The following is a 17,607-nucleotide window of genomic DNA, read 5'->3' on the forward strand; positions in this document are numbered from 1 at the left end:
GTGGTTAAAGTGACTCTTCAAACATTCGGCCCAGCAGTAGGGCTCTTTAAAAAAATACTGCATTTTCTGGTCACATGACAACATTTTTCTTGTCCTAGGGCTCCATATAGACTTGGCATAAGCAATAGGAAAGTCCCTCTGCTTTTTGGTGTTAGGCATTTCATTGGCAAACTTAGTTGTAAATTTAAAATCTCCCCAAATAATTATAAACTCAGCTTTGTCCTTTGAAGAAAGACCTATCAGAAGGTTAGAGGCTCTGAAGCCAGAAAAATGAACAAGTGTACTATACAAGACTCAGCTTTAAAAAAAAAAGCACCAGTAGTGGGTACAACAAAATCACCACAACAAGATATTAGATGGAGGGAGTTTGGTATAAAGGAATGGTGATAAATCATATCTTTTACAGTAGTCACACTGCATAAAAATATAGGGTAATATGATAGCCAAAATATATGAAGTTTATCCTGTACTCATGAAACCAGCATATTGTGGCATTTTTATTATCACTAATGTTTCTACTAGAAAAAAATATATAAAAGGAAAGAAATGTGTAAACTTGAAAAAAAAAAGATTGTAGCATAAATGGCTCACATTTCGGTGTTATTAGAATGAGGTTTCTGTTTTCTGCATGAGCGCACACCAAGTCTATCCAGATGTGGTAGTCTGAATACGAGTTCAAAAAAACTGTGTCTGATTCCAAATTTGGCATTTGCAATGCTTGGCAGAGACTTCTGTCCCAGGGATGAGGCACTTTAAGGACTCTGAAACAGTCTTTAAAATGAAATACAAACAGAGTTGTGCTGATCTACTGGGAAATCAGGCATTTGCCCAGTTCTTGAGGAAACATCTTCACAAATACCAGAAACAGTAATTCATAAACCATATTTATAACATCTTCAGAGCAAAATCTCTCCACAGAGAATTTCTGTCATTTATAAGCTAGTGGGAGATTATACTTATTGAAAAAGTATGGTAATATAGTGAAAAGTCACTGAGTAGGATTCAGATCTGGATTCTCTTCAGTCACCATCTAGGAGTTCCTACGTGTTGAATGGCCCCTCTCTCTGTATGTTGGGCACTGTGCTCACAGGTGTGGGAGGTGCAGACGCTGCTCCTGTTTTCCATATGTGTAGTCTAGTTGGAAGAGAGAGGCATACTGTGTATATGAGTGGAGGAAACGTGAGAGGAACACAAATAGTCTCAACAGTGTTCAAACATAGTAAGAGTTTATTTGCTGCCCACCTAATAGACTGAGTTGGGTATTCCTGCAGAGTAGAGGTTCTCCTTGCCATTCAGGGGCCCAGATGAAGGAATTCTGCCATCTTCTTGTGGCCTTTGAGGTCACCGTAGTCTTCATCCCAGCCAGCAAGAAAGGAGAAGAGATTAGAAGAATATGCATGGGAGATTGTTATGGGCCAGGCCTGGGAGTGGGACGCACCAGTGCGCTCACTTTCCTTTCCTAGAACTGAGGCGCAGGGCCACATCTAACTTGTAGGAAGGCTGAGGATGTGTCTGACTGTGGACTCAGAGGGAAAACATGGATTCTGGTGAGCATCCATTGGTGAGAGGACTGTGTATGGAGTGCAGTGGGCACCCAGGAGGGAGCGGCCGTCCTTTGGCGGTATGCATGGTCTGTGTGTGACTAGAGAGGATTCATAGAAAGGATAACACTTGACTTTGTCTCTCTTTGGTCCTAATTCATCAGGAACCTTAGCTTTCCTTGGGGATTTGGACTAGGGCATCTTTAACATTTTTTTCAGAGGAATTAAAAGTGTGACATGAAGAATGTTTGAAGAAACTTGTTCAGGCCGGAGGGGAAAAAAAGAGTGTGAACTGGAGGTGAAGAGAATGTTGACTTGGTCATTGTCCGTGCCTGGGTGAAAGGCTGTCAAGTGGACTGTCTGTGTAGGGTATCAGAAGGCACAGTCAGAACCAAGATATTCAAAGACAGATTTTTAGTTCAGAACCAGGAGCAATTTTTAACAAGATGGCTGGAAAATAATAGGGCAATGGTGGATGCTGGTGAGAGCCCCTTTCAGTGATGAAGAGGAGGAAAAAGAGACATACACAAGTATTGAAGGCCCTGCCCCACCCTTTGCTTTCCTCATCTCATAGCTATTGTATCCTTGGGGCTTTGGCCCACCACAGTCCTCTCAGCTGTTAGTACCTTGTGACCTTTGGGTTTCTACTCTTGTTATCAACTTTCTCTTCCATATTACTAATTCAGGTTCCCAAAGTAAGTCCCTGTTGGGTTGCCTCTGCTTCAGGTGCCCATCACTGGATCAGTCACATGAGGCCAGGGTTATGATTACTGGTCTAACCACCTAAGACTACCCTCTGAGCAGGGACTGTGGGCAGGACAGGCACTATGAAAGTCACATCCAGGGTCTAGTTTAATGTGAAGGATTAAGAGGCCGACTCTCTAAGTATGAGTAATAGGCAAACTGGAGGTCCCCTTCTGGATTATAAGGTATGCCTGTGTTGGTTCTGTTACAAGTATGCAGACCCTTGAAGTATAGAGTTTGGAGGGAATTCCAGCCAGAACTTGGTTGATTCCATAGCACCAAATGGGCACCTAGTGTATACCCTTATAGTTGCATGATAAATGTTTAATGGGCCTGACCATCTCTCTGAGAACACTTAACTGTTAAGTATTGACCAGAGGAAATAGTAGTTAGAACACTGTGACTATGGAAGCTTTATGAGATCTCAGGGCTCTTTTGGCTTGCATTACAGAATACAGAACACATTCTTAAGTGTTCTGTAGGTAATATGCGTTATGGGGGTGGCAGCTTAGATTCTGTGTCAGTATCTAAGACAAAGCCTTATTAACACAAAGAAGAAAATCCTGTGTGGTGAGCACACTCAAACCATCCATTGCTCTTTCCAGCTGTATTCTTACTTTATTGGTAATAATCTTCAGATGTTTTTCAAATATAACATGTTACCGGGCAAGCATAGCATTTTCAGGAAGACCATGCCCAGTCCGTGGGTGGAAAGGGAGGATAATAAACCTGGTGGGATACTTGAGAATACAAAGATGAAAAGGGCTTGTATGGAGTGTCCCCAGCACCTAGCTCATAGGCTAGACATTTGAAAGAATAAATATGCATTAAAAGAAATATTAAATATCTTTAGAATAAGTGTACATTTATGTCCAATTTGTATAAAATAAGCGAGAACCATAACTATGCCCAGATTTGTAAAATTCAAATTTGTACTTTTAAAGGACTAATTTTCATTTTGCTCATTTACGCCTTTGAAAAGTATAGTCTGCTTTATATGACCCATGGATTACAAAGTGTTCAAGATGTTGAGTCTTCAGCAAAATGATAAACCGTTTACATCGTTTAGAACCAAAACACCACCCTCATACTTGGCCTCTCACAATAGGATGCTGTCTAAACACAGACTTCCTTACAAAGAAACAATACACTTTGCAGTTTATATGAGAAGCATTCCTTAAGCCTTCATTCCAATATAAAGCAGCAGATTTGGCTGTGTAAACACGTGTGTGTGTGTATTCGCACGTGAGTTCCAGGCAGATATAAATACTCTGTGGCATTGTGAAGCGGCTTGTACATATAAAGAAAAATAGACACAAGCACACGTATTTAATTAGCACTGCTTGATGGACACTGTTCAAAACCTCCCCGGGAGCAGAGCATTTATTTTGAGCATTTTAAATACCAAGGGCTTCTAGAAAAATAGGGCTGACTTATTGAGGCCTTTTGAAGTTGAAAATGGACTTTTCTTTACAGGATTTTATTCCCTCCGAGGGCTAATAATAATGATATCACTTAGATAAGAGGTCTGCTTGTGGGACTTCTAGAAATAGTATCAGGCGATGTGAATAGTTTTACAGTGTGGAAATTTCAACTTTGCTTAAGCCCCTGTAACGGCTTCATACGGTAGCCCCACATAACCAATGATGAATTGCTTCTTTGGGGTCCCTTCCTTCTTGCCAGCCCCAGGGTTCCCTTTCGCCTGTTTCGAGGCCACAGATTCGGTTGGGAAGGTTCTGAGCAGGGTGGTGTGCCACGTCGGGCTGCGCGGCGTGGGTCGTGCTGGTAAACCCAGCAGGTCACGCAGACGGCGCCTTTCATTTCATCCCAGGGCCCTGCCCGCGTTGCTTTACGGAGCCGAGCAGCGCAGGCAGCCCTCTGTCGCCGCCAGCACCCCAGCCGGCGTGCACGTCCCCGCCTTCCCGGCCGCCGCCCCCCGGGCCGCAGCCGCTGCCCTCCGCGAAGCCCCTTTATCCCGGGCGGCCGCCCTCGGCCCAGCCAATCAGACGCGAGCGTTCCCAGCAGGCGCTGGCCAATGGGCGGCCAGCCTTTGCTGGAAACGCGAAACCCTTAGGGGAAAAGCAATAACAAAAGCCTTTCACTGCAGACAAATGTTAAGTGTCTGCGCAGACTTTTCCTGTTTTTAATTTTATTACTGCAAGAATGGAAGGTTTGTTGTTTCTTTCATGTTTCCTTTCAAGCAATTTTAATTATACATTTGTGCTACATCAGGGACTCTGGAACGCAATGATTTAGCCTATTGCATCTAAAGCTAAAATTCAGTAACCTTCTGGCAATACAGATATATTCTTGCACTGTAAATATAGCTGACATGCTAAAGAATTTTAAGCAGCTGCAAAGGTCTTTGACACCACACATGGTGCCCCAGAGAGCAGATGATGAGAAAACCAGCTCCGTCTTCCCCTTCGCCTCCTCTCCCACCCCCTCCCTTTTCCTGAAGGGATGTGCTCATAAAGAATCCTTTCCTCCAATTGTTCTGTCTTGTGCAAATTTTGACCAAATGCCTAATTACCATTGATTCTCGTCTCAATATGAAGTTTTATACTCAGTGGTTTAAAAAAATTTCCTGAGGGAATGAGAATGGAATCAACCGTGATTTGAGGAAATGCTTGCTTGCTTCATGCTAGCTTCCTCCCCACCCCCGCCCCCCAAGACTGTTGCTACAGTGAGTAAATTCAGCTGTCACCGAAGTAATAGCAACATAGACCATATGGGAACAATTTTTAAATCTCTTTTTAGGACTTTTTGAAAGAAATCCTTCCTCCCCCACTACTTGAGTCCCAACCATTCAAATGTTTTACCTGCTGTTAAAACATTCCCAAGGAAATGAGTCTTACCTTCTGAGGCGTCCCCTACCATGAAGGAGTTCAGTATAGGTTTTCTATAAAATTCAAAATGGCAGTGAACAAACCAGCTAGAAATAGACTTTGAGTAATGTCCCTTGGTGTCTCCAAGAAAGAATGGGGGGTAGGTACAGCAAAGAAAAGAAAGGCTCACTAAAATATTTCCTTTCTTTGCCCTAATATTTTATGTATGTCTCAAAATCTAGATGCTTTTCGTATATTCTTTAAAGGAGTGATTAAAAAAAAAATATGGCACTTGTCCTCTAGAGAAATAAAGAGGATGTTATATTTCCTTTCCCTGTGACATTTGGTATACTAAGTGCACTTAAGTTTGGTAATTCACAGATGCAGTGCTAAATTAAATTGTCTGTCTGCAAAGCAGTTGGGAAAAGCAGAGTGGCTTGTAGGAAACAAGTGTGTTGGTTTTGAGATTTTTTTTCCTAATCCTCTGTGGCAAATGCTTACTAAAGTTGATTCTAAAGATAACCCCAAGAGCAAACCTATTGTGCACATTTCTTTTCTTAAGAGGGTTATTTTAGGAGTCCTTAATATGAAACAAGACCAGACAGTAAAACAGATACCGTACCGAGCCTGATTCTTGTCTCACAAAGCCAGAGGGGAGGAGTAGGAAAGAGAAATCACAGCTGAATTGTCTGCTATCTGGAATCTAAAGCCCCCACTTTCCCCCCTCTATACCTATTTTTTGTGCACCCGCATAATTTTTTTGAAATAAGAATCCCCATTATTTTATATTGTTGAATTGGAAACAAAACTGATTCTTTCAGCCACCTTTGGGTTTAAGCACTGGTAACTGGCGCTTAGTTTTTGTTGGCTGCTTGCCAAGTGAAAGCAATTATGTGTAATAATAGAAAAATTAAGAGGTGAGTGTTGCTGTTTTACAGCAGGACATGGCAAAAACCATTTCCTTCTGTCAGCAGTATCTTGATTACACTCTCACACAAGCCTTACCCTTTTGTACCACATGCGCATGCGTGCGCACACACACACACACACACACACACACACACACACAATTTCCTGTGGGTTTTCACTTGAGGTCACTGAAACCAGAAAGAGGAAGAATGCAAACCACAACTTTTGAAAGCAAATGAGAATAGAACTTTGCTGGTAAAAATAATAGTAATAATAATAAATGAACTGGAAATAGAGTAATTGGTGCTAACCGTGGTCGTCCTTCATTCCCCGCTTTTGCAGGTGTCCTAGTGGTCAATGTCACGTGGAGGAACAAAACTTACGTAGGGACCCTACTGGACTGCACCAAGCACGACTGGGCCCCTCCCAGGTATGCACAGGGCCTTTTATTTCAGCCTGTGTTTTCTCTCCTCGTTCCTCCTCTTCCCCTCTCCTTCCCCCATCCTCTCTTTGCAAGGAAACTATAGAGAGAGATTAATAATACATAAAAGTCTGCCTGTAATTGAAACCAGGCAAAAGAGAAATGAGCAATTCAGGACTAAATCCAGTAAAATGCAGATGCTGGATTTCTTTTTGTTGAGAGATCTGTACTCCCTGCCCCTTCTCTGTCTCCTTTGTTTTCTTCTTTTCCCAAAATGGGCATTTGAACAGGATTTGAAGGTAGCTACCTGAGCTGTTTTTCTTTGGTTTTCCGAGGCAGACTATAAGCCGTTGGTAGCCTGCTCTCTTGCAGGTGTTGAAATTGTCGGTGGGAGAACAGAGTGTCTTTTCCTTACCTGGGCCCAGCCCGCCAGCTGCTGGGGTGTTGACTGCTCTTGCTGCACTGTGTGCCTTGTGATTTTGCCTGACTCTTTTGGGGATGCTCATTTTGACATCTCTTACTTGCTTCCCTAGGTTCTGTGAGTCACCCACGAGCGACCTGGAGATGAGAGGGGGCCGGGGCCGAGGGAAGAGAGCCAGGTCTGCTGCGGCTGCCCCGGGCTCGGAGGCCAGCTTCACAGAGTCCAGAGGGCTGCAGAACAAGAACAGAGGGGGGGCCAATGGGAAAGGGAGGCGGGGCAGCCTCAACGCCAGCGGCAGAAGGACACCCCCAAATTGTGCTGCTGAGGACATCAAAGCTAGCCCCTCCTCCACCAACAAAAGGAAAAACAAGCCTCCAATGGAGCTAGACCTCAACTCCAGCTCCGAGGATAATAAGCCCGGGAAGCGGGTCCGCACAAATTCTAGAAGCACTCCCACTACCCCTCAAGGGAAACCAGAGACTACTTTTTTGGACCAAGGCTGCTCTTCTCCAGTGTTAATCGATTGTCCCCATCCAAACTGCAACAAAAAGTACAAGCACATTAACGGCCTGAGGTACCACCAAGCTCATGCACACTTAGACCCAGAGAACAAGCTGGAGTTCGAACCTGACAGCGAGGACAAGATCTCTGACTGCGAGGAGGCTTTGAGTAATGTGGCCCTCGAATGCAGTGAGCCAAGCACAAGTGTATCAACTTATGACCAGGTGAAGGCGCCCGCATCCCCTGGCTCGGGGAACCCCCCTGGGACCCCCAAGGGAAAGAGAGAGCTGATGAGCAATGGTTCTGTCATTGGATCTAAAGCTGGGAAGAATTCTGGCAAAAAGAAGGGCCTTAACAATGAACTGAACAACCTTCCGGTGATCTCCAACATGACGGCCACATTAGACAGTTGCTCAGCAGCAGATGGCAGTTTGGCTGCAGAAATGCCCAAACTGGAAGCAGAAGGATTAATTGACAAGAAAACTTTGGGAGATAAAGAAAAGGGCAAAAAAGCCAACAATTGCAAAATGGACAAAAACCTCTCTAAACTTAAAACTGCCCGGCCCATTGCTCCTGCCCCCGCCCCCACTCCCCCGCAACTAATTGCTATACCCACTGCAGCCTTTACCAGCACCACCACAGGGACAATACCCGGACTGCCCTCCCTCACAACAACTGTTGTTCAGGCCACACCAAAGAGTCCTCCATTAAAACCCATTCAACCAAAGCCCACAATTATGGGGGAGCCCATCACCGTGAACCCAGCTCTTGTGTCACTCAAAGACAAAAAGAAAAAGGAGAAGCGAAAGCTAAAGGACAAAGAAGGGAAGGAGACGGGAAGCCCGAAAATGGATGCTAAGCTGGGCAAACTAGAGGACGCCAAGGGGGCCGGCAAAGATTTATCTGGGCATTTTTTGAAGGACCATCTCAACAAGAATGAAGGGCTGGCTAATGGACTGTCAGAGTCTCAAGAGAGTCGAATGGCCAGTATCAAAGCGGAGGCTGATAAGGTTTACACTTTCACAGACAACGCTCCCAGCCCTTCCATCGGGAGCGCCTCCAGGATGGAATGTAGCACTTTGGTGAACGGGCAGGCGCCAGTGGCCCCTCTGCATGTGTTGACACAAAATGGGGCAGAGAGTTCTGCAGCCAAGACGAGCAGCCCCGCCTATTCAGACATATCTGATGCTGCCGATGATGGTGGTTCAGATAGCAGGTCGGAGGGCATGAGGTCAAAGGCCAGTTCCCCATCAGATATCATTTCTAGTAAGGATGGTGTTGTAAAAGGGCATTCTTCCACTACAGCACAATCATCTCAGATGAAAGAGTCCCATTCTCCGTATTACCATGGCTACGATCCTTATTATTCTCCAAGTTACATGCACCCTGGGCAGGTCGGCGCCCCTACAGCTGGGAACGCTGGGGGCACGCAGGGAATGAAGATCAAGAAGGAGTCTGAGGAAGATGCAGAAAAGAAAGACAAGGCAGAGCAGCTAGATGCCAAGAAAGTGGACCACAATTCCGCGTCCTTGCAGCCTCAGCACCAGTCGGTGATCACACAGAGACACCCTGCCCTGGCTCAGTCACTTTATTATGGCCAGTATGCCTATGGGCTCTATATGGACCAGAAGTCTCTGATGGCTACCAGCCCTGCCTATAGACAGCAGTACGAGAAGTACTATGAGGACCAGAGGCTGGCAGAGCAGAAAATGGCCCAAACTGGGAGAGGAGACTGTGAAAGGAAAAATGAGCTCCCCTTGAAAGAGCTGGGCAAGGAGGACAGTAAACAGAAAAACATGCCATCAGCCACAATCTCAAAAGCTCCTTCCACTCCGGAGCCTAACAAAAACCATTCTAAACTAGGGCCATCAGTGCCTAATAAAACTGAGGAGACAGGTAAATCGCAGCTTCTCTCCAATCACCAGCAGCAGCTTCAGGCCGACAGCTTCAAAGCTAAGCAGATGGAAAACCACCAGCTTATTAAGGAGGCTGTAGAAATGAAATCTGTCATGGACTCTATGAAGCAGACAGGTGTAGACCCAACCTCGAGATTTAAACAAGTAAGATTGTGGAGCGTGGCCCCCACAGGGAGAGAGCAGTCTGAGACGCGGACATGTCTGGGCTTGATCTGGTTAGATTTCTTCACAGGAAATAAACCAAGGGTTTATTAGGGTTGACTCCTCTTCTCTTGAAAAATATTTTAAAAGATTCTCTCAGGAGTTATTGTATACCTCTAAAATGTACATTACTCACTATTTCCTTGTCATGTTGTGTAGTAGAACTGTGGACATGCGCTTTGCAGACTCGTGTTCCATGTCATTAACTTACTGTGAATCTGACGAGGTTCCTTAATTTCTTACTGAGTCCAAAGTGAGGGAATTCTCACTCAGTGAGGCCACCGAGTGCCCTTCTAACTCTGAGATTCTGAGTCTCATCTCTGAAATATTTGTTCTTTTACGTTTCCAAATTTCTGTTGGCATCTTCTAGGAATTTTAACACCGAGTCTTTAAATTCCCATTTCTCTCTCGTCTTTTTAATAAAATTTGGGGCCCAGCTGTCTTTCTCTTGGTGCCTGAGATGCCTAGATTTCTGTTTTACACTCTATGATAAGTGCCCCAAATGGAGCTCAGTGCTGATCACTTGTGAGGAGAGTGAGAAGGTCTGAGCGAATGGGCCTCGAGCCCTGTGGTCCAGCCAGACCTGAGCTTACGTGTGCAAACATCTGAAAATCGGTCCCGGTGAAACCACACATGTGCTGGCACTTTCTGTCATGGTTCAGACATTCCTGACTCACTGCTGTCCCATGATTATCAATTCTGGTATTTCCCAGCACCCCCAGCCCCCACTCCACTCCGATGCTTAGACGGCCCTGGTGAATCGGAGCAGCAGAATCCTTTCTTCATGCTCATTTCTGCCCAACTTTGAATGTTCTCGCAGGACCTAAATACGCAGTGGGTTTATATCGTGAATGGGATGGGGGTCACAGGCCATTTAGGATCCTCGGTCCCCCCACTTCTGGAGGCCTGAATCAGGCTGTGGCCTCCCAGGGCTGCATTAGAATTCTACAATTTGGGGGGTTTATAGATGCCTTTGTTTTCTAATAGGAAAGCCATAATGTGTGCTATTAATTTAAAATTTTGTTTCGATTAGGATGTTAGCACATAATGAGACGTGAGCCAATATATTAAGCTTCAGCTGCAGTAGATAAAGAAAATGTATTAGGAAACCCAAGAATTTTTTTCCCTCTAAATGATGTTAATTGATAATAATAATTACTTAAATTTGCTATTATTAGCTTGAATTAGAGTTTTTAAAATTCTTCTTACCTATGTGAGATATTAAAAGGAAAATGAAGGTTAGATTAACTATGTCTGAGGATGTTATTTAATGTTGAGAAATGACACGAAGGGCCCACCTTTGAATTCTGGCAGACTAAGTTTGAAGCCCAGCTCCACCGTGGGCAGCAGTGGGACCCTGATGTTGCTTGAGCTTTAAAAGCTTTGGTTTTATCTTCTGTAAAAGAGATTAATAATAATCCCTACCTGAGACGTTATTACTTTGCGAGAGAAGGCGGTACAGCTCTTTGCACGGTGCGCGCCTATAAAGAAACGTTCACTTCGTATTAGAAGTAATAGTGGTAGTGCTGTCATGAGGATTAATGGGTTTTTCTTAAAAATTGACGTTTTAAAAATCTTTTCTTAAAAATCAGGATCCGGATTCGAGGACATGGCATCATTACGTATACCAGCCCAAATACCTGGATCAGCAAAAGTCAGAAGAACTTGATAGAGAAAAGAAATTAAAAGAGGATAGTCCCAGGAAAACTCCCAATAAAGAGAGCGGGGTGCCCAATCTTCCTGTCTCGTTAACGAGCATTAAAGAGGAGCCCAAAGAGGCCAAGCGTCCTGATTCTCAATCCATGGAGGAGAACAAGCTGAAAAGTGATGATCGAAAGACTCCTGTGAACTGGAAGGACTCTCGGGGAACAAGAGTGGCTGTCTCCTCGCCCATGAGTCAGCATCAGTCCTACATCCAGTACTTGCATGCGTATCCTTACCCACAGATGTATGACCCAAGCCACCCTGCATACCGGGCTGTTTCTCCCGTCCTAATGCACAGCTATCCTGGTACGTGTTGGGGGTTGTGGCTATATTGGAGGGAAAAGGCTGTGTTCAAATATTAGCTATTTAAAAACTCAGGATAAATTAGACACTTCAGGAGTGACATTTGTTTTGCTTCTTTTTATGCCGCTTAAAGTCCCAAAGATGAAACTGATTTAATATAAGGTTTTTGTTTTAGACGAAATGCCAAGAGTCCTCAGCTATAGTTTCCGTAGTCTCTGATGGTCGGCTATAGCTGTTAGACTGACAGATACTTTATTGCCTATGAAAATATTCTAAGCACTTAATGTCATAATCATTATAGTCACTATTCCTTTCACTTAAGTGGACACATAAATGTATGAAATGGCTGTGAGCTCAATTCTGTTTATAACCTCCGTTCATCAGGATGAATTAACTGGGAGAAGAAAATCAGAGAACTCAGATACAGTTTAACGATGATGTAGCCCATTCTTAATGTAATCCCCTATTTTAAGATCTCCGACTCTCATCCCAAATTCATGTAATCCAAATGATTTTTTTTTTAAGATGTAGCCCATAACTTCATGCGGCATTTGTTGTTTATCTGCAGGAGCCTATCTCTCTCCAGGATTTCATTATCCTGTTTATGGGAAGATGTCAGGGAGAGAAGAGGCAGAGAAAGTCAATACCAGCCCTAGCATCAACACGAAAACAACCACTGAATCTAAAGCACTGGATTTGCTCCAGCAGCATGCCAACCAATACCGCAGCAAGTCTCCTGCTGTAAGCCTCCTTTTGTTATTTAAATGGACTACGTTTTGGGGGAGGAGAGAGGGACAAGCTAGAGAACAGTCTTGAAATATAAATGGTTTTGGAACCCAGCTGTGATTTCAGGATGCCGTTTTCTCCTAATCCATAAGGAATGGAATGTTCAAAAGTAAGATGCTTTCACACATGAGAAAAACAATTATTAAAGCATGTATGGTGGTGGCAAGCTTCTCTGTTGCAAAATCCACTATACCTTACCTACCCAGGAGGAAGCTTGTTAGGTGAATGTTTGAATTCATAGGAACCAACTTTTGGTGTGAAATATTTTTGCTGAAATGTTTTGCTGCACTCGTGTACCTGGGTGAGCCACTTGGCTAAGGAGTGGTGGCTGCATCTGCTCTTTTTTGGCTTTGACTCTATTCTGCTGAAGTAGTGCAAACGTGTGTCTTTGTGAAAGGTTACCCCCACTCCCAAAAGGGCAACTGCTAGTCCTAGCCACTGTTGTGAAGAGAGACAGAAGAAAGGATGTGGTAGTTCTTGGCTAGAAAAGAGAAATTTGGAATAAATTAAAATATAGGATCTGTGATGTGTATGAGTCTGCCAGAGACTATTACAAAACTGGAAAAGATGATTTCTGAATCTTTTTCTGTGAGTACACCTTCTAGTGCAAAGAATTGTTTCAAGTGAGAAAGAGAACTTTAGCAAGAGATTGGTTAAGTTCTAGTGGGTAGAAATATATAGGAAATACACAATCTTTAACCAAATGACGATTTGGGAGAAGTAGAGCTTCTCTGAGAGTGTTCAGAAATTGAGAGATTCTGGAATGCTTCCAGGGGCACAGGGCAATGATTTCCTGTACATGTTATTGGTATATAATATTGAGATGTGTATTTTCAGGGAACTAAAACAGATACAGTTATATTTAAAATTATGAGAGAGATTCTGCTCACAAAATGTAAATAACATAAAAAGGTAATTAGAGAACTCGACTTTAAAGAAAATCTCCTTTTTTCTTGATCTGTATCTAAAAGTTGTTTCTGGGAAGAAATTGGGTAGATTCTAAACCCGCGGTTGTGATTGAGTATGGAGAGAAGTCCTCTTACTTCAGTCATTTGAGGAAAACCTTGATGGCTCTTGGTTTACTTTTGGGTGTGCAGTTCTTGAGTATTGGCTTAATTCGAACTGAAACTAATGCATGCCTTTGACATTATCTTCAATTAATAAAGAATTTTAGCTATCTATGTATCTACTTTTTCGTCGATCACACACATTACCGAAAGGACAGGTAGGGTAGTGCTCGTGCCACTTGTTTTTCAGAGGTTTAAGGGGGGGGTCTCTCTTTTCTGTTGCAGCCCGTGGAGAAGGCCGCAGCTGAGCGGGAACGGGAAGCCGAAAGGGAACGAGATCGCCACTCCCCCTTCGGCCAGCGGCACCTGCATACACATCACCACACCCACGTTGGCATGGGGTACCCACTAATCCCTGGTCAATATGACCCTTTTCAAGGTCAGCAGCTCCGTCGTTATTGTGCCTGTGTTCATTCTACTTTGGAAAACGGTAGCCAAAACTGCCTTTCGTGTCTTAAAGTAAAAATATTGAGCTTTGAGTTAACATTAACTCTGGAGAGTGTTTTTAATACTTACTTCCTAGAATTTCCTAGTAACACAACTAAGGCTGTTCCCACATCTTTGTTTTCTATTGAGACATGAAATGGCTGCCACTTAATAATTGTCACTGGTTGATGTTATCAGCAGCTTACTGTTATCTCACAGACCAAGGGTGGCGGCCGGTGTCTGGGGCACAGAATATAACAATCAGAAGATTAGATAGCTACTTCAGGGACATTGTAGAAAAAAGGGAGGGGAGGGATGGTGGAAGGCTTCGGTGAAGTTGTGATTTCTGCAGGCCTTTCAAGTTGCTCTTTTCCCTTGGAAGTAATGGAAGTAACGTGATCAGATTTAACACTTTTTACAGCCTCATTTAGGGGCTCTTCACAGCCCTTCACTGCTGTGACTCTTTCACTCAAGATAGAGAAACATTTTGAAAAAGCCGCAGAATCGACATGATTGAGCCTTCATTTCATGGTGTTTTAGCTGAGCATGTGCCATTTGTCCCAGCTCCGTCACCTCACAGGGGTTGGGTGGTGGCACCATCTTCACCAACAGATCCGCTGGCTAGGATCTTGCTGTCTTGGCTCAAGCTGCCGTATCAAAATACCACACACTACTTGGCTTCAAACAACAGAAATTTATTTTCTCATGGTTCTGGAGGCTGGGAGTCTGAGATCAAGGTGCCAGCACGGTCGGTTTCTGGTGAGAGCTTCTTCTTGGCTTATAGGTGGGCACCATCTTGCTGTGTGCTTATATGACCTCTTTTCTATGTGCATGGGGAGGGAAGAAGGGAGAGAGAGAGAGAGAAGAGAGCTACCCCCTTATGTCTCTTCTTATCAGGACACTAATCCGGTTGGATCAGGGCCCCACCCTTATGACTTCATTTAACTTTAATTACTTCCTTATAGGTCCTGTCTCCAAATACAGTCACACTGGGAGTTAGGACTTCCACATAGAAACTTTGGAGGGACACAATTCAGTCCATAGTACTTGCCAAGTTGCCTCTTACTCTGCTGTGTGAATACAAGATAATATGTTTGAAGATACTTCCAGAAATGGAAAGTGCTATACACATGTGAAGGGTCCTTTTTATTTATTCAACTCACGTTACTTGATGTCAACTAGTGGTGTTAAAAGAGAATATAAAGGACATAGAAGGAGAGAGTAATCTTCCCTAGGTTTGCATTTGTTTCCTCTCTTTTCTCCAGGATTGTTTTCCATAGAATTAAAATAACTTCCTATTAAGCAACTTTGTGCCATTTGGAGCTCTTTATTCTCTGACTGCTTCCTTTCCTTTGCAGGATAAAAGTTAAGACTATTTCTAAGTTCGATCCACTGATTCCATGTATCTTACGGGATGCATTGTGTTCAGTCACCAGGGAAAATGTTAAAGTGATAAAAGTTATTATGAAAGTATTGTATTCTAAGCAAATAGCATGTCACTTCTATAATTCACTGTGACTTTTGATTCCAGTTGTTACCTGGTATCTATTATTTCTCATGAGCTTCCTATTCAGGAATGCATGCAAACCATTTAGTACCATGCAGAGCCGGAGAGATGGAATGTCATATTCTCTTTGAATAGCTATTAAGAAAACCACAGAGTATTCGATAAAGGCATAGATACTAGTTAGACCGAGCAGTTTGTACTCTGTCCTGCTGCATGAGACATTTTGTATGTGTGTTTAGGAAAGGACAAATTGCTGCTATTGAGTCTGCAACTCTTCACCACTGGGCCTGTATCTACTCTTATCTTTCTGCATGTCACAGAAACCTGCATTTTTTCCCCATTAGGCTTGACCTCTGCTGCCCTCGTTGCCTCTCAGCAGGTGGCTGCCCAGGCATCTGCATCAGGAATGTTTCCTGCACAAAGAAGGTAAAAATGCCCTCCACGTTTTGAATCAGTTTTCTAGATGGAGACATCTTAATGGGTGGGAGGAGGCAAGTATAGGCTTTTAAGACCAAAAACTTAGCTACTTAGGGTTTTACATTATTGTAATGAATGTGCTTTTATGCCGCTACACTTCACATGTAATTTATATTCTGTGCGCTTCATTTCTATAGCTGTAAGTAGATTAGTAATTAACTGATTTTTTAAACAGTTGAAAGTTTCTTAGGTTATCCTCACAGCTTTATTAAAATAATTCACCATGACTCCCTTTTTTAAATTATGTTTAAAAATAATGTTGCAAATGGAGAAATTTATTTTCATAATGCTAAAGGTAATGTTTGTTCTTTGATATTCTTAATTATCCCTCAAATTGTTTTAAAAGGAAAAATAATTTATTTTTCACCATGTATGTCATTACCCTTGTGTTCATTCACTTTCTTTGGAGTTGAATTCCATAAAATAAGTTTATCTATCAATCTTATGGTTTTCGTATTTTTAGCATCAAATGTGGGTAGAACCGTATGCTAAGGTTTTCTTTTCTTTTGCAGAGAATAACAAGATTGGAAATGTACGTTGTCATGTGACTGGATCACATGGGGAAGCGCTTTATACAGACATCAGTTCCATGGTGTTAATTTGAAATGCCTTAATGGCAGGCAAAAACCAGTCATTTCATTTTTGTAAATTACAGATTTTATCACAGAGTAACAAATGTTGCTGTAATTAAACTTCTGTTTTATATATATATACGTATACATATATGTATATATACATATATATATATATATATTCTTTACTTTTTGTATCAGTAACCAGGCTCGCACACACAGGGTCTGCTGCCAAGTCGCAAACCACTCAGTAAAGGAAATAAAAAATGTATCTGTCATGTTGAAAAGTGTTAGCCACAAAAGGCTGCTTACTTTCTTTTCCTTTTCCTTTTAAATTGTAAATAAATAATGTTATGTATCAGTGTGCCTGAACCTTGCATATCCTTCATATATTTCCCATAAGCCCCTCAGAAAGGCTAACTGTGATGATGACACTTGGTACAATTTAGATGTCTATTTGGTGGCTCCTGTTAACGACGCATCAGTGTAAAATGTTCCTGTAGTCACTGTTTGTACTTGTGTATTGTGGAAGAAATACTTTTGGAAGGCATGGGGTTGCCAGTACCACAAAAACTGTGTTGTATATAATGTAAAGATTAAAATGGGGAAATAATGAGCATCTGTGAATAATGAGGTGTCATTTTTTGATAATCTTGAATGGCAAATAACCCAATAGCCTGCATACCAGAGACATCTGTGATTGTTCTATTACTTGAATAGTCCTGCAGTCCTTTTTTTTTTTTTTTAATGTTTACAATTACTCAGTTTTAGAAGAGAGAGAATTTAACGCCATTGCCTGGTTACTTGTTTTATGCTGTAATCTAGTTTATTTTATGTAAAATGTATATTGAATGCTTTCCTTTTTTATACCTGCCTTAAATAATTTGGCAATCAGAATTAAAAAGGTTTTTTTTTATAATGGCTTCTTGTCTGTCTCATGTTATTTCCAGCTGGCTGATAGTGATTCTAATTTTCAAAGAAAGGTTTCTTAATATTATGAATAGCCAATGCAAAAGACACAGTACACACATACTAACTTTTCTTATGTGATACATAGGTATGACAACCAAATAATGTGTTTAATTCGGTGGTTATATGCATATTTACCAAGTACTTACTCCAGACACGGAGCATGAAATCACCATAGATTGGTAGATACAGCTTCTGTGGTATGGAATGATATTCCAAAGATGTCAGTCTTGCGACATGTGGACAGTAGATAAAATATGTAAAAAGTCAATCAGCTAGCCATTTATTTGACTTGTCTTTAAGTTGCTTTACTA

General features: G+C 42.4%; 1 protein-coding gene across 5 annotated transcripts in view; it reads left to right on the forward strand.

The window, feature by feature from the left end:
- ZNF608 (zinc finger protein 608) overlaps positions 1 to 16,402 on the forward strand; it is a 99,925-nt gene extending 83,523 nt beyond the window's left edge. For 4 of the 5 annotated variants that reach the window (XM_070517497.1, XM_070517499.1, XM_044780400.2 and 1 more), the window contains 7 exons: positions 6,365 to 6,452; positions 6,977 to 9,425; positions 11,075 to 11,492; positions 12,058 to 12,230; positions 13,568 to 13,721; positions 15,620 to 15,701; positions 16,265 to 16,402. In XM_070517497.1, the coding sequence (XP_070373598.1) occupies positions 6,365 to 6,452; positions 6,977 to 9,425; positions 11,075 to 11,492; positions 12,058 to 12,230; positions 13,568 to 13,721; positions 15,620 to 15,701; positions 16,265 to 16,271 (3,371 nt within the window). In that variant the 3' untranslated portion in view covers positions 16,272 to 16,402. Of the gene's footprint in view, positions 1 to 6,364; positions 6,453 to 6,976; positions 9,426 to 11,074; positions 11,493 to 12,057; positions 12,231 to 13,567; positions 13,722 to 15,619; positions 15,706 to 16,264 lie in introns of those variants that run through there. The other variant, XM_044780402.2, reaches the window with a different exon arrangement.
- The last annotated feature ends 1,205 nt before the right edge of the window (positions 16,403 to 17,607 follow it).

Source organism: Equus asinus, chromosome 9 (genome assembly GCF_041296235.1).
Source record: "Equus asinus isolate D_3611 breed Donkey chromosome 9, EquAss-T2T_v2, whole genome shotgun sequence".
In the NCBI taxonomy this organism is placed as follows: Eukaryota; Metazoa; Chordata; class Mammalia; order Perissodactyla; family Equidae; genus Equus; species Equus asinus.